The 20,932-nt window shown below is 42.4% G+C and overlaps 4 protein-coding genes across 5 annotated transcripts in view; 2 read left to right on the forward strand and 2 right to left on the reverse strand.

Annotated features, from left to right (window-relative positions):
- Positions 1-189: 189 nt before the first annotated feature.
- LOC133163110 (uncharacterized) lies at positions 190-7,726 on the forward strand. Of its 2 annotated transcripts, XM_061292701.1 has the most exons (11): positions 190-465; positions 1,891-2,989; positions 3,089-3,163; positions 3,236-3,287; positions 3,369-4,154; positions 4,766-4,842; positions 5,085-5,259; positions 5,331-5,436; positions 5,516-5,562; positions 5,674-6,178; positions 6,418-7,726. In XM_061292701.1, the coding sequence occupies exons 1-11, from the start codon at positions 449-451 to the stop codon at positions 6,500-6,502; spliced, it is 3,024 nt and encodes a 1,007-aa protein (XP_061148685.1). In that variant the 5' UTR covers positions 190-448; the 3' UTR covers positions 6,503-7,726. The 2 variants fall into 2 exon arrangements, with proteins under 2 accessions (XP_061148685.1, XP_061148684.1); XM_061292700.1 differs by having other exon boundaries at positions 191-465; positions 3,089-3,287.
- On the reverse strand, positions 7,703-9,747 carry cimip2b (ciliary microtubule inner protein 2B). Its single transcript, XM_061292794.1, has 6 exons — positions 9,581-9,747; positions 9,354-9,511; positions 8,803-8,957; positions 8,179-8,296; positions 7,913-8,098; positions 7,703-7,847 (listed from the first exon to the last, which is right to left on the reverse strand). The coding sequence occupies exons 1-6, from the start codon at positions 9,634-9,636 to the stop codon at positions 7,732-7,734; spliced, it is 789 nt and encodes a 262-aa protein (XP_061148778.1). The 5' UTR covers positions 9,637-9,747; the 3' UTR covers positions 7,703-7,731.
- Positions 9,748-15,337: 5,590 nt separating this feature from the next.
- On the reverse strand, positions 15,338-16,449 carry rnf208 (ring finger protein 208). Its single transcript, XM_061292795.1, has one exon. It carries the CDS (start codon positions 16,447-16,449, stop codon positions 15,679-15,681), a length of 771 nt encoding a protein of 256 aa, XP_061148779.1. The 3' UTR covers positions 15,338-15,678.
- Positions 16,450-19,044: 2,595 nt separating this feature from the next.
- sppl3 (signal peptide peptidase 3) overlaps positions 19,045-20,932 on the forward strand; it is a 47,008-nt gene continuing 45,120 nt past the window's right edge. The window contains exon 1 of the mRNA XM_061292740.1: positions 19,045-19,184. The gene's annotated coding sequence lies outside the window, so the exon portion shown is untranslated. The remainder of the gene's footprint in view (positions 19,185-20,932) is intronic.

A 20,932-nucleotide genomic window follows, 5' to 3' on the forward strand; every position in this document is an offset into this window, starting at 1 on the left:
AGAGATATTAATGTCTATGCTATGCATTTTGTAGTAGTAATTAAATTAAGTATAAATTGCAGTAATTGATCATACTAGATACATTCCTATTTAGTATTTATTTAATATACTGTAGTCCTATTTTCATGTTGTCCCCCCACTGTGTCTTGGATACTGCATTCCCTCTTTCCTCATTGGTTGACAGGCTCGTGACGTCACAGTTGCTCCAGCTGGCTGGTCGTGCTGCCGGAGCTTCGGCATGGGGGTCCGTCCGGACCTTGGCGATGCAAGCTCGGTACCATTTTTCATTCGATTATTAAACCTACAAACAAACCTCCCATCTAGCGTCAATAACTCACGCAATTTTAATTTGCATGCAAAGTAATGTAGGGCAGAAGCTGCATTTTTATTTTTATTTTAAATGCTAAGACATGAAAGTGACCCTAATAGAAGAGGATGGAGGTGACTCATGACTGACGGCTCTTTGTAAGTAAACAATATCTCAATGCTTGTTTATCTTCAAGTCAGGTCTCAAATGTTGTGTGTATGTGCATGGCACCACCACAGGCATACATTCCTCCAAAATTGATCAGACACTCTTAAATAAGAATATTTAGACAGTGATTAGTCAATCAAGGGTCATATATTTGTCCTGGGTGAGTTTGGTGTGGAAGAACCTATCCTGCATGCATGATGATCTAGAATGGAACATTTGTAAAGTGCATTATTAGAATTCCCACAGATTAATACAAACGAGTCTTCACGAGAAGATGTGGAATTGCTTCCAGTTAGTGTAACAATAGCCTCAATACTTTGGGTTATAAATCTTCAAAATGATCACTTTACAGGAGGAGGTCGCACATATTTGCTCCATTTATTATCTATTTATTTATTTGTAAATTAGTGTACCGAAATCCATATTTCTTCTGTCATGTGATGTGTCGTATTTGCTCCTCGCGCTTCTCGAAAAACAAACAACAGATTATTTTTGTTGTTGTGAGTTTTGCCACCAAAGCAGCAGATTAACCCAGTTTCCCAATACGGATTTATAGTTGATGCAGAGCAGAGGTTCAAATTAGTGTCATTTAAACTGTGTCGTGTGGGTGACACACACTAAAGAAAAAAAAAAAATCTGGATACAGATGGTTTGTAGAAAAATTTCATACAACCCAAGTAATAATATGCGCTACTGAAAAAATATTAAAACAATAAAATATACTGAAAATAAAATACAATTAAATTACACAGATTACATTTTTCCTAAAAGGTTGATATTTTTATAATATTCAATTGAATAAAAATGATTTCTTAATATGAAAACACCTCTGATTATGAAGCATTTTTGTGTGAAATCTTCTTGTGGGGCAAACATTGATTTGTGTGACTTTTCAAAGCACAACATAACATGTTGTTTTATGGCGTGTAAACTCAGTGTTTGAACGTGTGCGTGAGCACGCTTTTCCTCATAGCAATGCCGGCAGTGCTTGTCTGCAGTGCTGCTGACCTACTTACACGGGCTGAGAAAAGTGGAAGACAGAACCACTAGGATTAGATCAAGCTTAGAACAAATTTAAAAAAAAAAACATTCAAGGTAATGAGCACAACAAAGCATAGCATTTAGCATGCTAATAATTTCTAGTGCCTTCCTACTTTATTGGGCTGCTGTGTTTGTTTCTCCGAAGAGGAAACTCCCTGCACTGCTTCTCATGTTGCACACTCAAAATGCTTTTTGCAGCAGAGTGCATCTCATTGTTTCTCTGAATCATCACAAGTCAAGTGCGCAGCGAGGAAAAGGCTGAAGGAAAATGCCGCAAGCAACTTTTCACTTTTCTTTCACTATTAATTGTAAAAAAAAAAAATTGAATAGAATTTGTCATACATGATCAATAGGTCTGTGTTCTCTACTTGCAGGATTTTATTTCCACAACATGAGGAGATTGGATATGACAGATCAAAGTTCACCAGTATGATTGGCGCATCCAGTGTCTCGGGGGACACGCTGATTGCGTGCCATTTCCCGCTGCTTCCACTTCCCGCCTGGCAACTTCCCGTCCAGGCCCTGTGCGGCTCAGCCAGGAGGCCCGGTTTCTCAGGTCTTCCCCGGGCGGCGTCCCTCCCGGAGCAAGACAAGATCAACGAGGAGCATCCCATCGCTATTCATCAGAAGCAGTTTTCCAACAGTTTTGGTAGCCTCAACGAGGATCGAGGCGAGGAGGAGGAAGAGGATGCCACCAGCGATTGCGTCTCCGCCTCATCGCCAGAAGAAACTAAAAAGGAACGAGCACGAGGAAGTCTGCACTCGCATAACTCGTTCCTTCCCAATCCGGACCTGGATGAGGACGACGAGGACAGCGATGGGGACAACCTTCACAAATACCTTGAGGATTCATCTTTTGTGTTGCACGGGACTTCCAACTGGCACAACACTGATGATGATGAAGATGAGGCGACCCACAGGAACATGGACTGGGGCCATGACGACTTACTTCAAGCTCACAACAAACACGAGTCTCCCTCAGAGATGTTCCGCAATAGCTATGCCAGTGACTCATCTTGCGGGAGCTCCGATGGGGTCCTGGTGAACTTTGGCACCATGTACAACCACAGCAACAACCCCGCCGTGCCTCACGACCTCAGCGGCCCGGCCGTTCGCCCATCTCCATCCCCCGAGGGTTCCATATTCCTCAACCTCCGACCTCTTCCGAACGAGCGCGATGCCAGTCCCCTGGAAGAGGAGCTTTTTACATCTCGCTGGTCAACAACTCAAGATCTCGACTCAAACCATCCCCCATACGAGAATCGATCTTCTCTCGAGGTGTCCGACCTGGCTACCCAAGCCGCGCTGGTCACCGGGACTAATCAGACATACTACAAACTCGTGACTTGTGATCTTTCACCCAACGCAACTTGGTCCAACATTGCCGGCCGTCTTGAGGATGAAAGCGTCAGCAGCCCCGAGATCCACTTTGTCGGGCCTAAGACAAGCGGACAAGAACAAACGGCAATTGAAGTAAGGGTTCTTCATTATCTCTATCGAGTGTAAAATCATAGATAAGCTTTCCATCCAGATCCATGACCTTGACGTCAGAACCAATCTATTCCTTCTCAGGATCAACAGAGAGAAGATTCTCTAGACCCGGATTTTCAGCTTGCCAGCACTTCCAACGAGAAATCCTCCTCCGGGGTGAAAAAGCACTTTCAGAACCGATGCCACTTGCCGTGTTTTCTTTGTTTCAACCATAGCTGTTCGTGCCAGGTCACAAATCAGACAAGCACCCAGGAACAATCGTCATCAACCCAGGAACAATGTAAGAATAGTTTTGAATTTTTTGGAGTATATGAAAAAAAAAATGCTGACAAGAATTTGTGTTTTTGTTGCTTTTATTCAGGTACAAGTTTGATGTGCTCCATCAAACCACAGAGGCCAACATCTCTACCAATCCAGCCCATGGTGCTTGGTCCCGGTGACAATGGTTCCACCAAGGCCCAGCAACTGGGTTGTCTAGTTGAACAATATATAAAACAAAAAACCAACAAGAAGTCCCAGCTGGGCTTCAAGCCAAATCCAAAACTGTCATCAGCAAATTCATCTATCTTCATGGAGGCGTGTTCCAGCTCTGACACCTGTTCCACTTGTACTCCTAGCCCAGGCGGCATCAACCGCAGAAATATATACTTTCAGGGCCACCGTAGTCCGAGAACCTCCAAAACAATCACTCAGACTGACTCAAAGCTCAATCAGAACAGAACCAGCCCACAAACTGGTCCAGAATTGTTATCAGCTCACTGTCAGCCCAAGTTTATGCGAATTCCAACCTACCAGGATCTCATAAGCCTCACAACCCCCAAGGAGAATCACCAAAGTCCCGCTCGGTCCCACGACCAGAACTTCTTCGAGTCCATCTTCTCTGATTCCATCGCCCAAACCAACAACCCTTATCAAGCAACGCCTCTCCCACAAAGCCCTCAAGCTCAAGGCTTTAGTTTCACAGCTACCTTCTCCTCCATGGGCCCTCTTTCATCTTTGGGTTCCCTGCTCTCATTTGCTGATCCTGCTCGGCAACATCGGCAAACCCAACGTGACGAACCTCTGCTCCTCAGCGACAGGGCCCCGACGGATCTCTCGCCTGACACTTCTTATGAGTCTCTGTCTATCAGTCATCTCCAGAGAAGAGGTGAGACCATACCAAAATGTGACATGGATTGGAATGGAGTCAAAATTAGCGGGATTTTTTTTATTTTGCATATCTGTCCGACGAGAAGCTCGAGTGAAGAGGAGCAGGGCAAAAGCACTTTGCTTCAGCGGCTCCCTCAATGCCCTTAAGGGGCTTCCTCTCACACATGACCTATTTTTAACTCTCCCTGCCCGTGATTGGCTGAGCCGTCTGCTCGCCGGCCTATGTGGGAGCGCAGGAATGATGCAGCGCAAACGGCACTAATGATTTATGACCTGCATCATCGTTTTCCTTTTAGAGCCACTTCCAATCCTTAATGATTGAAATCAGAGGCTAGCGAATCGGCGGAGGTTTGCGGTGTCTGCGATGCGCCCGGCGCCGGTACGACGCGGCCCCCTGCAGGCGGCGTCGGCATGCATAAAGAATTCACCGTGACATTTGCGGGGATGAGCCAGTGTGCTGTAGAGGAGAAGAGCAATTCTCACTTTTATATGATGACCCAGTTAGTGGGGTGGAAACTAGTATCTGTGCTTTACTCGAGGATCTCTACACGAGTATATATGATTTTAGGTCAAAGGTCAAAGATTCAGCATATTGATCTTTGTGTGCAGGTTTGCTAAGGTCTGTAAGCAGGGCTGTGGACCTCATCATAGCTCATTTTGGCAACAGCAGAGATCCAGAAGAAAAGGTAGATCTGAGGTTTGCATTCAAACACACGAATGAAAGGAGTTGCGATTGCTGATTAATCGATTGTGTGGACTCGATTGCTGATTAATCACATCTTGAAGCAGATGAGGTCAAATGGAGTGCGGTACCTAGTTGGAGTGAGCATATAGTTTCAAATAGTTTGTTGTTCAACTCATTCACTACCATTGACGGAAATAGACGTCAAAGATTCATTTTAACTTGTCGATTTTGTTTGCATCACAGATGCGTTTAGGTAACAGCTATCTGAGTGCCATGATGGCCAGTCTGGTTCTGGATCACCTGTGTCCAGCCATCCAGAATATTCTAGAAGATGGCCTCAGAGATCACAAATTAGACCTTATCATTGGTCAGCGTCGTAACTCTTCCTGGACCGTCGTGGAAGTCTCTACCAAAGCTGGTAAGTATGACTTAGAATGAGATTTTTTTTTTTTAATCTTGCAATTTTTTTTATTCACCTTGGTGCAATAGGTCCACCAACCAAGGTTCTCTACAGCCTGGTCTGTAAAATCATCAAGTGTCCACAACTTAACAGCCACAGTATGAGGTTGAAGGCCTTCATCATGGGCTTGCTGAAGTTAGTTTGTAATCTTTTTTTTTTTTTTAATTCTAATGCTTCAGATGCACACTAACAAAGCCCCTTCAACATTTTTCAGCTTGAGAGCTTTGGAATTCTGGCTCAGTCACCTCTACAGTCAAAGAAGTGAGTCTGCATTCAATGTTCGACGTTGTATTTGTTCAAGATCATCAAAAAAACTTCAATATCAAAGCCCGACATATCATTTTGGTGAGTTAGTTCTCCTTGTCTGCACAGATGTGGTGACTTCCCACTACCACGGTTGGGGCTTCCTGTCCATGTCACTGGGTCGATGTCGGCCTTTATTTCAGGAGCTTCTGCTTCTCCTGCAGCCTCTTTCCGTCTTGCCCTTTGACCTCGACTTATTGTTGGAGCCCAGGTTGTTACAAAACGGACAAGCATGCGTTTCCCTTACTCCGCTCTTTGCAGGATTCTCAGAACACCAGACCGAAGATAATTCTCAGAATGCATCTTTTGAAGTGAAGAGATATGAAGTGATGCAGATTAACAGGAGACAGGTGCTTTTAGCTTCTGATCCAGAATGGAGGAACTCTGGGGAAGGTGTGGTGGAAGATTCCCTAGATGGTGGACCCTTAGTTAGTATGGATGGCGGGAAAATGAAAGACAATGAAACCACTGATGGTGCTCAGGTTGAGAGACCCGGCCCGGGTGGCCTGCGCTGGGCCAAACTTTTTGGAGCTTCCAGAAGGCTGCAGACAACTTCTCAGAGTCAAGTCAAAGGGTAAGACCTTGGATGGAGATACAGTGATAGAACTTCAAATTAAAATTGGTTTTGAATCCAGACATAATGACAAAGGAATAAAAAGGTGCGTCTGTAGTGACGTCGCCATCTAGTGGCATTCTTCGGAACTGCTGTCCAAATTGTGTCTTTTTTTTGCACACATAAAGCTCCTACTGTTTTTTCTTTTTTAAATTACGTTCCTTCCTGATCTATTTTTCTCCCTTTTGCCATTTTTTCAGGTCCCATCGTCCTTCGCAGTGGCTCCATCTGGACAGATCACACCTTGGACTCTTGACTCAATCCATCAGGTCATTGAAGCCTTGAGGCAGTCAGTCTGAAAGACGTTTTCCATAAAAGGAAACAAAAAACTGGTGCGCAGTCTACAGTTAAGAACACAACACTCTGCCGCACTAATCACAGAGAACACGAATAACAAGATTAACAGCTTTGGCAGCCTCACTCAGCAAACGTTGGCTGCACTTAAATCCAAGCTAAGCCCCAGTTATTAAAAAAAATCATTCAATTTTTATGTCATATCTTTTGAAAGTAGACTGATAAACCTCATGACATGAATTCAAGTATTTTCAGGATTTAAAAAAACTGTCATTTTCTCTATTATGTGGCTTTAGGACATACTACTCACCAGTCAAGGTTAGTCACAGTCATGTGTCAGTGGAAGTGATGACACTAATGTCAACCAAGACGCTTTCACTATGATTCAGTGTTCCTTTTTTCTGTCAACCATTTCCTTGTTTAGACAGCGCAGTCATCTAATCTCTTATTTATGTCAGGTTCTTTTTGAAAGAGCCAAAATCAATATAAACAACGTGAAAAAGAAGAGAACATACTCATGCTAAAAATGAATGAATTATTAATGCGGGCCTATTTTTTTGTTGTTGAATACTTTATTAATATTTTTTTGTCACAACAGTTGAATAATTCATTTGATATGCTTCAGTTGCTTTGAACGGATGTGCTAATCAAAATTAGTTACAGTTGGCCAGTTTCGGAATACACTCAATGGAAGCGCTGATGCTAATGCTAACAAATGTACTTTAATTTCAGTTAGACATTTATATAACAACTTGATTCCTCGTCGTAGCAGGGCAATCGTCTAATGAAACTTTTGTTTATATTGGTGTTAAGTGTTGCCATAATATTCTTCGTAACTCGCTTTTACACATATTTGTTACTGTTTAAGAGAAACCTGTGCATGTTTTTCTTCCATATTTGCATGATATTGCAAACTTAAATTTAGTATGACAGAAGATGGCCGAATCTGATATTGTATTTATGTTTTTGTAGATAAATTCTAAAGGTGGGTGGAAGCGGTCTAATAATTTATGTGTGTGCAATCCTCTGGTATATAAAAAGTAGTAAGCCATATTGTCTTGTTTTGATAAACTGCTATTCAAAGAAGTTACATAAATATACAAATGGAGACTTGCGCAATAGCCTGCAATAATCTATGGAATGGAAATATGATGACGTCCATTAATGTCCAAAGACAATCAAATCAATAAAACAGTAGCATATATAGATTTCTCATCTTGTTATTCAAATCTGTTTTCTTCACAATATTTTGGGGGATGGGGTTTCTTGCTGGCACGTTTCTCCAAAGCTTTCTTGGAAAGCTGGCCAAAGGTGTGCCCGGACATGAATTTGTACCCTGTGGGATGGTTGATACGGGTTAATAGACTTTGGACACGGCGAAAGATAATCCGTGATACAAACCTGGTATGTGACCCGTGAATGATGATGCCACCCCCCTGTGGCATGATGGATAGATTGCACAAATGGATGGCAGCGGGCATTCGCCGCCACTCTGCTCCCTTCCGAACTGGACAAGGGCCTCGTTAGTGGTCATGGGGTAACCTTTCCCAATGAGGAAGCGGGATTTCGGCACATGTCCTGTGAAGCCTTCAAAAATATGCCAACTAAAAAGTATGTGTGTGGGGGGGGATCATTTTCAAGGATGACCATTTTTAGAAATGTTTTACCTGACATGTAGTACTTGTAGGGGTGTCCATCATCAAGTAGATGTGGTTTAGGGATGGGGGTGAAGCTTTTTAAGGGTTTGTAGGACACCAATTGGTCTGAAATGGCGGTTAGGGGTACCTAAAAATGAACAACATCCCTTCTCAAAATATGACTTTTTTTTTTTAATATTGGGATTTATGCCTGAGATAATGTTGCTATTTTTGTGGCCTTCACTTTCAGCAAGGTGGATGACATTACACTGACCTGAAACTGAGCACCTCCATTTATAATTCAGCATGAAGGGGGGGGGGACTGATTCAAGCATGTCTCAGGCTAAATACAGACTCACCGGAAACTTCATTAGGTACACGCTAATTAAACGCAAAAAGGGAATCTGTCTTGACAAAGATTGTAACCTGAATGGTACACAATTTTATAATTTATTTTTTCTTTTTGAATCCAATAATTTCAATTTTTTTCTCAGTGTATGAATTTAATGTTCACTATTGTTCTTGCTTTCCGCAGTAACGTGAAACTGTTCTGCTTCGTAAAACTGTCAAATTTCTCGTCTCGAATCTCATTAGGTGTAACTGTGTATTTTGTCATGTAGTCAGTCAAAGGACTGAGAGAAAGTAAAATTTAACCTCCAACTGCGGGTGCGAGGAGTCGACAGCGAGTGATGAATCTGCCGACGCCCGTTGAATATTTGCATATGTCTCCCGGTAAAAGTCAGAAAATGCTCTCTGGCATGTTTCCGCGAAGCTGCAGGCAATGTAGTGCTGCCTTTTGGGAACAAAACCTACAGGCGACAAACAGGTGAGTGTAAGGTTAAAAAAAAAATATTCCATTCATATGCTATTGTGTAGAATAAATCACTCCAATTTAGGAAGCTCAGTTGACAAGTTGACAATCACATTTTCACTTCTACAATCGATCTACTTGGAAATGATTGCATGTCTTTTTAACAGAAAAGCTGTCGGAGCAGCAAAACAAACTGTGCTCAGCCTCAGACCATTTTCAACAAAGGCTGCACGTCAGGTTTGAGGTGACCTTTGACCTCCAAGTGCCTACAGTTAAAAAGGTAAGATAGTCGAATTTGTACTTTAAGCATATGTTTTTCTTATTCTAACAGAAAGTAGATTAAATGAGGACAAAGCAATGTATATATGTAGAATGTCATGAATTTTGTATCTACCAGTGTAACCGGGCATGATTCGCCCAGCGTGTCTCTCAGGGATGCTTCTGAGGGTCCCGTCGGAACCCGAGTGCAGGACCGGGCTCCGCAGTTCAGCCACCAGCTGACCGTATGACTTGCCCATTTTAAACTTTAGCTGTGGACGATAACCTGAGTAGCTAAAAACACACAGCACCACTTTAAAAAAAAAAAAAAACAACTAATTGTAATTCTTGTGATGTACTCACCCTGGTATATAATGTGGATCTTGCTCCAAAAGACCCGTGGTCAATTCTGTCTCCATATTGGTGCTCTTCACAACTGGGTCACCTGCACTGTTGTTGACTGGTTGCTCAGGTATTGCCTTGCTTGGTTGCTAGTAGCCACAAAACAGCAGCCGAGTGACGAGCCTGAAACTCACCCATTCAAATAGAGACATTTAAAACTATTATTTTTTATTTTGTTGTGTCTATTGCAAGTTACATATAATGCTTTTACTATTAAGGCTCAACGCGAGATAATATTAATTAATGCAGAACAGTGACCTCTAGTGGTAGAAATGGCAAATGTTGGGGGGGCACAGAGTTATTACGCAGGCTTAGAAACTTATGGAAACTCCTAAATAAATAAATAAATAAATAAATAAATAAATAAATAAATAAATAAATAAATAAATAAATAAATAAATAAATAAATAAATAAATAAATAAATAAATAAGGTGGATGGATAAATTAATCATTGATGAAAATAATTACATAAAACATTTATATATACATACATCAATAAATAACATCTAAATACATAAATAGACAAATAAAGTCGTTCATAATGTCAGTTTCTCAACCTATACAAGGAGGTGAGGGGCACTTTGGAACCATAATCTTCCGGTAAATCTTTTATTTACATTAATAGGTGAATGGAGATAAAAATATTCTAGTTCAGTAAAACAATCACTCGCATTGTGAAAATCTACAGGCCTGTGTGTGCGTGCAAGCACGCGTGCGTGTGTTTGATGTCGAGAGCCCAGATCATATCAGCACGTAGGAATGTCCATTCTACACATTCCAACCGTCGCAGACATTGTCACTGTTGTGAAATACAGTTTCAACCTGACAGCAATAATTAGAATGCAAATGAGTCACAGTGACAACCTAAGATAAATACTTTTGCAAAATTCCACACCTTTTCTCCCCCGGGCTAAGGAAAAGAAAAAAACTATGCCGCCAGAAAATATGTTTTAGGCAGCATGCAAATTAAATGTGAGTCTGTTAATTCCTCAAAGAAAATGTTCCTTCCAAGGGAAAAAAAATAAAATACACTGTAACAGTAATCACACACTGTCAGTCATTTAAATTCTTTCCGTGTAGCATTTCCGAATGACTGAGGAGCTTTGATTTTATTTTTAGTTACCATTTGATACAGTTACGTTTTGATTTTACATTTTGATAACCATGCTTGTAATAACTTTGGAGATTAGCTCCAGCAGTCATTATTTTCCTATGAGAGGAGAGTGAGAGCAGGTGAGGTAGGACGGGGGAAGGTGTGGTGACGAAGGTGCGGGGGCGGACCTAGGTAGCATGTTTCGAATTCTACTAGAGCAAGTCACCTCAAGACGACTTTCTTAAACCTTCTTGCAGTTGGATTGCGGTGCACCAAAGCAACGGGAGGATGAATCTTTACCGAAGTTTTGGGAACCTATTGGAGGCCTGGGTTGCTGAGCAAGAACCAGACACGGAGCTGCTGGAAGATTTTCCGAATGATTCCCCCACATGTTCTTCACCTTCTTCTTCGGGCATGGAGAGAAATGTGCGAGCGGAATCGGTGGATTCTGGAGTGGAGACAGCCAGCACTGACACATTTTGTCTCACCTCGTCATTGTCCACAGAAATGGCAGAGATGGACTCTTTTGCATCAGGGAATGACAACTTTGGTCCGTTCTTATCACTCGGATCTGCTTCGTTGCCTCCTTGTCCGCCACCGGCTGCTATCTCCCAGCCGCGACGTCTCAGCAGAATTCAGGGATCTGTCATCTTTAATACAAAATTGAAACAAGCCCTCCAGAGAACCGAGTCCCGGCGGTCATCTGAGTCACACACAGATGATCGACGACTTCATGCAGTCTCTCGAAACAGAAATCCCTTGCTGAGGTCTGAGAGTTTTGGCACACGGGAGACCCCCAGACCACTCACGCAGATATTAGACATCAAAAAAGAAACTCTGTCTTCCATAAGCAGGATGGAGTCAATGCAGGTAAGATCGGAGGGGAGCTTGGCTTTGCGTCAAGGTTGGGGGTTAAAGTTCAGAACTGGATTTAAGGTTTTGGAGGAGTTTCTGCACATTTTTTTGGATAGAGGCTGTTAAAGCCAGCAGCAGTTCGAAGATGACATAAATCCGCCAGAAACATGCTGAGTCTTGTTCCCCCCTCGTAAAGATAAAAGTGAGGGGATGCTGCAAGGGATCACAAACCAGTCTGCCTACATGACTTCACGCCTGCAGGCTCCGTAGTCCCTCCTGAATCTTGAAATTTTTTTTTTACAAACACATCTATCTATTTGTCCATTTTCTCTCACTGTCCAGCCAAGCTAGCCAAGGCCGCTGTAGAATTTAGAATGACAAGTAAAAGACCGTCACTCTACTGGCCTACATTTATTTGAGATCTAGAAGCTCTTATAGCTGCAGAGGAGAAACAAAAATCCACATTATCCTCTTGCTGTAAGTGTAACTTTATTCTCTGTCGGCATTTCTTCACTTTACGATCCCTCGAGTTCAAAGACGAGCGCCCGAGCTTTTGATTAGCGACGCCGCTCAACATAGTTTCCAGTCGTTTACTAACTCTAATTACGTTTAATTAGTTCTTGGTTTTTTTGCCAAGTTAAAACACCAAAGAAAGTACATGGAGATGTTGGGGGAAAAAAAAGTGGTGCTCTCAATCAGGTTAAACAGGTTGAAAATAGTCTAGCACACTCCTTGTCAGGAGGTCAGAGTAAGTACCAAAATGTAATTTAGTTTTTGGAAAGAGCAATTAAATCCAACCAAGGTTTCATTAATAATTTTGCCTGCATCCAAGCACATTTTAATTTTATACACACACAATCATAGAACAAATACAAATTCAAAAGGGCACATGACAATTTCCCCAGACAGATGGACGAGTTCACAAGCTAAATTTAAACTGTTAAACGATATCCAACAATGAGCTTGTGTTTTCCTTTCTAACCTTCCTGCCTTGTGTTGTGCTTCAGGTTCGTGCTGAGGCGTTTGTGGCTCTGAGTCCCGGACTCAGGTACTTGGAGGAAGTGTGCAAAAAGTGGGAGGACATCGCCAAACAGCAGCTTGTCAAAGATGGCTACCATGTGGACATGGCTCAGGTAAGCAATATGCAAACTGCTTGATATTATTTTATTTTATTCACATCGATGTTGTACTGTTTACTTACGACTTCCTTTGCTTGTCAGGATTTTGGCAGCTATCATTCATTAGACCAGCCTTTAAATCTCCATGGTGCCAGGCCCGAGCAGCCTTCCAACAAGGACCAAGAGCTCAAAGACTTTCTTGATGGACATTTTCGGGAGAGGTCATCCTCAGACACAACCATATCATCAAGTCACATACGTGAGTTTTTAGATTTGAGTGAAATATTGTGGGACAGCAGAACGTTGTAGTGTTTCATGCGAGTGACCATTTTTTCCCCCGAAACAGGAAAGTTAAACCTGGGCTCCAGAGGGCAGCAAGTGAGCACATTGAATTTGCTGGACAAGGAAGCGCAGGTAAAAATCTAGTGAATTACAATCAACCCAATAAATACTATTATAATAAAACGAGTAAACAAAACAAGTTGTTATAGCCAGTACTTTATATTATCATTTTGGATTTAAAAAAAACAACATAGTCTTTCATGGCTTATTATTATTATTATTATTATCATTATTATTATTGTTAATTGTTATCTTATTATGATTAGTTATTGTTATCTTTATTATCATTATAGTCATAGTAGTATTATAGTAAAGTAGTAGTATGATGTTGATAATTATATTATTAATAAAAATAATAAGTCTTTCTTTAATTGCTTCTGCTAATATTCGTGATAATATTAATAATAACAAAATTGTAATTGTTGATAAATGCGTGAAAAGCGAATACTATACTCACATAAGCGTTATCATTAATATTTTGTACTTTTTTCTTCATGTCTTTCTTGTCTCTTTCTGCAAAAAGGATGACCTAACATATAGACCCAGCAAGCACCGGAAATTCAAGTTCCTGTCACTGACGAGAGGCAGCTCCAGTCATCAAAACAGGTGAACCCAAACATTTTTTTAAACAGCTTGCCCGTGCCATATGGTGCATGATGATGCATGGCTGCTCCAACATCCCATGCAACCAACCTTCTGACTGCTCCCCCCGAATGCTCATCTCAGCTCTGCTCAATGTGTTATTGTTTTTATTCCAGGCAACTGATGCGATCTTCTCAAAGCAATGGTGCATGGTGGACGACAACTAGGCAACCTGCTCAGAAAGAGACGGCAAACTCTTCCCATTTCTTCCGCACATTAACATGAGACAGGAAATGTAATTATTATTTTACCTGTTGACCTCTGAAGATAATGTAAGTTATTGTAAATATACAAATTTGTGAATATTTTGCATCTTTGTACTCCCAAAATTGATTTACTGTGTAAATACTTGTAGAACATGCAATACTTACAAATTATACTGTATATAGTGGTTTCTTTTTATGTGTATGTATAATATTTAAAACTCACAGCACAGTCCTGCTATATGATATCTTATCTCAAAATTTTTGTTTATATGGGCTTTATATGGGCTTAAATATGATAATACTATTAATTGTGAACTAATATGTGCTGGTGAAATCTTTCTTATTGAGAAGAGCTTGTTTATTTTTGTAAATGATGATTAATTATTATTTAAAGCTGAAGTCAAGTAAAAATAAAAATCTTTATAATGTTCTATGACACTCTCTAGTCTAAACAAAGTTCTGGTTAATATTTCGTCTGTAGATAATGAATTAAGTCCACTGATTTCTATCCATCTCAGGGGGCGGCCATTTTGTAACTTGCTTGGGGATTTCAATAAGGCACCCGGGACAACTACGGGGGTCCTCATTAGTGATGTGCATTCCAGTTCTTTTAGGTAAACTGAATCTTTAGAATCAGTTCACTCAAAAGATTCGTTCAAACAAATCGTTCAATTAATTTGAAAGTCCGGATTCGTTCCCTCACTGATCCGTTCTCGCGATGAACTGGAAATACGAATCACTCACTCACAGATTGGTGAGCGGGAAATGCAATTCACGACTCCAGAACGGGAAGTGACGTCATTTTCTTCTTCGTTTTGTTTTACGGCAAGGTGGAACCAGCTTCAATGGGCATTACTGACACCTACTGGTTGAAGTCATATGAACTGAAAAAAGAACGAATCACTATTGAAAGTGAATGTTCTTTTGAACAAATCGTTCACTCACGAGACAACACTAGTCCTCATTACCCGAAAGTACTTGACAGTGAGTGCCGAGCGGGAGTTTCGCCGGGTCTTGACTGTAACTGCCGCTGTTGTCTGTGTTTCAGGTGAGTAACACTGTTGAAAAGATGATGATCAGAACTTGCAATACTGTTGGTAGTTTGTGCTAATTATTGTTTGAGAATATGTTACATACGGTTACGGTTGTAATATGTATACTTTTGCATAGAACATGGACAGTGTGCGACGCTTATAACGGGTAGTTGACAGTGAGCGGGAGTTTCGCCGGTTCTTGACTGGAACTGCCGCTGTTGTGTTTCAGTAAATGTATTATTTTAACAATAAATAACACATTCTTGTAAAGATATATATATATTCCTACTCGACTTCCTCTTGCTCCATGTGTTCGCTTTACAATGAAGAGCTTAAAAAAGAAACAACGCTTTGCCCACTTCCAAATACATTAAAAGGTGTGTTTAAATACATTGAAGTGTGAGGAGATATCAGTAGGACACAACCGTTTTGTCATGAATTTAATCTTTATTCACCTTGAAGGGATGGGGAAGGGGTGGGGTTGACCTCCCCTGGCATTCCCATGAAAAGAGATGACAAACACATCCAACCAAACACGAGAAGGGGAGCGGGATTCCAGTCCATACGTAAAATACATATATTAACTATTTCTCCGAGCGTCCGCATCCGTTAGTCCCACACAGTATCCGTCTGTGCTATTAAATATATAGAGAGAAGTCATCTGTGGAGGGATTATTGACAGGATGTGTGTGTGTGAGGGGAGAAGGGGAGAGCTTATAGTCGACAAAGGTGTGGCTGAGCAGCGTTACCACGATGCCCGCTTTTTCTCTACATGATGCCGCAGGAGGAGAGCGGGTTGGCGATGTGGCAGGTGCAAGCCGACTGGCAGTACTGGCGCACAGTCTGGTAGCAGCTGCGGTCGGCGTCCCCGCCCCACTGCACCGGCCCGTTGGGGTCGGCGGGCAGCCGGCTCAGAATGCTGGTGTTGATGGCGAGGGCCGCCAGGCCGTAGTCGGTAAATAGCACCGTCTCGCGGCGGCAGGTGGGGCAGGAGATGAACTTGTACTTGGGGCATGACTCGTAGAGGATCTGCAGGCATTCCTCACACACCGAGTGCAGGCAGGACAAGATGCGAGGGCGCTTGCCGGCAAAGTTGTAGGTGTGGCCGCAGGTGGGGCAGTCCAGGGGCTCGCAGGGCATGGGGGGACCCGAAGAGGTGGAAGACGATGACGAGGACGTGGAGGTGGAAGAGGAGCGCAGCACGTACTGGTTGACGATGACGTCCTCCATCTTGTAGTGGAACTGGTGGTAGCAGATCTCGTTGGCACTGGGTTTACGCTGCGCTAAGAAGCTCTGCTCCCTGCGGATGACGGGGGTCTGGGGGGACGGGGTCGCCACCGTCACGTTCAGCGTCAGGTCGCTGCAGGCTTGGTTGACGATGATCTCCCCTTCGCCGCCGCCGTCCCATGCCACTCTGGGGGGCGGGGCGAAGCGAGGTTGAGTGACGGGCACCGTGCACTCTCTGGGGAACTTCTCCGACTGGATGATCTTGACCGTGTCCATCGGGATGGTGACGGGTTGACGCCTGAGGCAAGACATTTGGAATTCGGAAGTGGATGGCTCTAAAGAGGAGTGGACGCCCCTGCCAGGTTCTGGGCAAGAGAACTGGGTAGTGTTGTTATGTTCAAGTCAGCCGTTAGAGGGCACATGTGGGCGAACGACTGTCTCCATGTTGTCTTTAGAGACTCCGCCCCCGACTCTGGTGGAAGCTCCTGTCAGCCTGAGTCCTTATGAGGACTTGCTGGGTTGATAAGTTGAGCCAGAGCACCTTAATTCAAAAGCTTAAGAATGAACAGACCAGCTTCCTAGACCGGTGTTGGCTACTAGCATATTAAAGTTACATTATAGTCACACACTTAGCACCAATAGATACTCTTAAATGGACAGATTTATACACACACTACAGGTTGGTGGAGGCCCGCTTTCAGTTCAGTCCGCCTGTGCTCTGTTCAGTTTCAGCGGACCCTTTTCTGCGGTCAAGTGAGGGGAGGTGTCCTTTGAAGCTTGCCGTAGTTGTTGGAAAAATTCCCTTTTTGAAATTCCTATGAGGTGGGAGTTGAAGTTTCGGGTCGAGGAAGTGATAACAGTCTAAAAGCGAGGAGTTCGTCCAGACTGCGATATCACCAGATAGCTTTGGCGCGGCAACCTGTGAAAACAGAACAGAGGGGACAGTTTGCTCAGATGTGTGTTTGCATGGACACATTGCAGACGTGCTGTCCTTTTGTTTTTGTGATCTGTATCTGTGCCGACTGAGACAAATTTTCGGATAAAACAAAATCAAAAATCATCTATAATGTCACTGTAAAAGGTATTCAAAGTTGCGTGGAAGGATTTCCTTTGCACTACTATTTGACTGATCCACCATGCGAGTGTAACAAAACAAGCATTTTGGCTTAAGTCTAGACTTAACTTTTAGCGTGACTCAGTGATCAAGTTACTTCCTGCCTTGCAGCAGAGGAGTTTTTGAGTGACTTAATTAGGGCAACAGATTGGCTTCTTTGCTTTTTCACACAGCACCTGGTTTTCACTCTGCCACAATGTCCAAATTTGGAAGTGGTTGCCTAGCGGCGAACCAGGAAGTCGTCCTAGAAGCGCCTCATGTCATTTATCGCCCTGAAATCACTCCACAAATTCCTCTCCTGATGTCACAATGACACTGCTCCAGAATTGAACATGTTTTCAACTTCCTCATTTATTGTTTTATTGAGACTGGAATGTTGATTCGATCTATGTCAGAAAGGTTCCAAGACTGATGTCACAAAAGATATTTTCCAATTCTAGTTTTCTCCTTTGAAGTAGGGTGCATATAGCAAAATATCATAGATTTTTTTTTTTTTTTTTACTCGACTTTTCCTTTTAAATAAACACGTCGTCTGAGAGCAGGTGACTAACAGACACGTTTACGTCTGTCTGTCAACACTGTCATTCATCGAGCGCTCAAATAAATGCAAACCGATCCCGGAGATTTACGTCTACGTCTGGGTTCAAGAACAACAAGTGTGAGCCTGAGCTGTTTTTGTCTTTAACAAAACACAAAGAACACAAGGAGGAAGGATAACTCTTAAGTCTTCTGTTTTGTGCACAGAGATGATTCACTGAGGCGAAATCAACGGTGACCTACATGGTGAGTGAAGAAGAAGGAAAAAGGCGGCAGCCCAGCACAGTCGTTTTCTATTTTTGGTTTGTGTATGCATGCACACATCAGCGCTTCCTGCGCCCTTCCCCGCCACACTCTCAACAGACACCCGGCTTCACTCTCACATGATGAAGCGGCCATATTAGACGCGTCTACCTTTAGTGTATCGACCCATCTCGCATGTGTCTGCTCTGTCACACACATGATAAGGTCCAGCCAGCATTGACCCACAAGGTCTCCATTTCATACAACATATTATTGGAAAATAGAATTTGGACTTGACGTCCCCTTTAATCAAAGCGAGAGAGTAAACCTCTCTCGGTAGGTGCTTCTGTTTTGGTTGGCAACAAAGTTTTTATTACAAAATTAAACATTACAATATATCTGTTGAAACCTGTTACGGGCTGCTAATGCTTTTATTTTGCAGACAATATGGTCAAATGTATTGGGACAGCTGGGCATTACAGGAAGTCAAAGCAGAAAGAGAGGAAGGAGGCGCATTTGCTTCCAATCTACTGGGAAGACTTTTGGTAAATGTTTTCTGTTTGCTTACGTTTTACACCACTTAAAAATATTTTGCTTATTTTCAAATAGTAGCACAAGGGGGTCTGTGTTTATCAAAAAGAAGGTAAAGGTTTCCTTGTATGCCGAACGCATTCACTGCCATTGACGACTATGGATGTCAAAAGATGAAATAGTATGAGAATATGTTGGTTTGACTGAAGACTACTGAGTCACATCTACTTTAAAAATGGAAAGTAATGAGATTACATTAGTTTTTTTTTTTTTTAAGGCTATAAACAGCGCATTGAAGTGTACCTGACAGGGAGATGGAAATAAAACACAAGGAGTCTTTAAGAAGACAAAGCGGCTAAAATTACCCTCTCTGATTTGCAGGCGACACTACTCCAGACGCCTTGATAAGAGACCTCGTCCAACTGCCGACGGGCCGTATTTGGCGCAGAATCCATGCTAATGGACGTGAGCCCTCCACTGTTATGTAAGGAGCTCATCCCAGCCCCGAGCACCGGTTGAAAAGTGCAAACTGCCGCAAGATTTTCCCGCAGTTATGCCATCTGCGGCCTCCTCTAGCAACCAGCACTTGTGCAAGCCCCATTATGATGCTAATGAAATCAAGGTAGGCATCTGACTTGGTGGTTGTCATCACAAACATTAGATTGATGGGAACACACAGCATTGTCACCCGCATTTTGAGCCATGCTTTGCATTCCATTGGCTTGACAAACAAACGCATGGCAAGCGGATATCAGACACAAACATCATCTCATGCATACCTGCTCTAACGGCTATTTAGTCGGAATGCATGCCGCAAAGTCGACTATATAGAATCAGAATGTCTTTAACGGATACTTTTTAATAGTGCGTCTAGAATCTGTCCAGGTCTACTTTCTTCTATAATGATAGAACTACTGCAAACACTTGTAAGTAAATAAATAAATGCAACTAAAAAATGAATAAATAAACTTAAAGAAAATAAATAGATCCATAAACAAAAGTAAAATAAACAGATAAAACTTAAATCAACCTAAAGAAAATAAATAAAAACGATAAAAACATGTTAAAGAATAAGCACGTATAAAGACATTTTATGAGAATAATATAGTAATACTCAATATAAAAATCTATATGAAGTCAAGTTTTCAATTGAACGTTTCCACAAATGCATTATCAGGCCTTGGCATTCGGTCCGTCCGTTATTGGGGGTGAAAATATATGCAATTTTGCTAAAAGATTATTAACATAGATACAATATTATGCCGCACTGGTCACAGCAGCATTTTATGATGAAATTCCATTGCTAATTTGGAACACATTGCTAACGTAGTTGTAAAGTCATAACCATAGTAAATATCTTTATGAAAAACATTTCCATGCCACGAATGTCGCAATTTAAGCAGGCCTTTTTGTGCTGTGTGATGATGAAAAAAGGCTGACAAACATTCCCATCATCCTCACACACCTCCATCAATCGTCATCTTTTCTGCATTGATTCGCTTCTGATTGGAGGCCAGTTAGCGGATTCGGAATCATCTGAATGAGTCATTAGTCAGTCTCCATGCCGACCCCGTCTCTCTCGCTCTCTCGTTCTCTTTCCTCAATGGAGAGCCGTCTGTGCTCCACATCCTTTTCACATCCATGTCGGCATGGAAACGACCGCATGCCAACGACACGGCAAAGGCGGCTGTTCATATGTCAGCTATGTGGAGCCAACTGTCCGCATTCAAACCTCGACTGGTAAAAAAGCAGCACGGCGGCGGGTATTATGTCGTGTTTCGATTATGTAACGTGCGCTGACCTTGAGTGCAAATCCCACCGTTTACGCCAGCAAGATCATGCAGTTGCTCTCTTGAATGTGGCGAGACTGACGACGTTGATTTTGTTTTCAATCGCTTCTTTTTCCCGCCGTCGACTTCGGCCATTTTGCAACTCATTTCCGTTAAGTACTCTTCATTGTGTGTAGCGGCGCTAACAACATGGCAGAGGTGCATGCAGGCAGAAAAATGAAAAAGCAATAAGCATCATCAGCCAGCCACCTCATGGATGATTAATGAGCTTCCGCAATACGCCGACAATGGCTGGATTGATTAAGGCTGATTGATTTTTCCTAAAAGGTCCGCCATGTCGGGAAGCTCTTGATGTGCAAAATATTTAAGATGGAGAAGCTTTTTTGGGAGAGAATCTTCTCGTGTTGAAGAGACTCGGTTATGCAATAGCAACATTTCCCACTGCGGTACCAACGTACGAGTCGGGACGATGGAACACACACACACACACACACACACACACATACACACTCAGCACTTCATGCACACCGTCCAAGAAGTCTGCGAAATGTCATAACTACTCGAGACCTCCAGTTAACAC

Source organism: Syngnathus typhle, linkage group LG12, assembly GCF_033458585.1.
Source record: "Syngnathus typhle isolate RoL2023-S1 ecotype Sweden linkage group LG12, RoL_Styp_1.0, whole genome shotgun sequence".
Classification (NCBI taxonomy): domain Eukaryota; kingdom Metazoa; phylum Chordata; class Actinopteri; order Syngnathiformes; family Syngnathidae; genus Syngnathus; species Syngnathus typhle.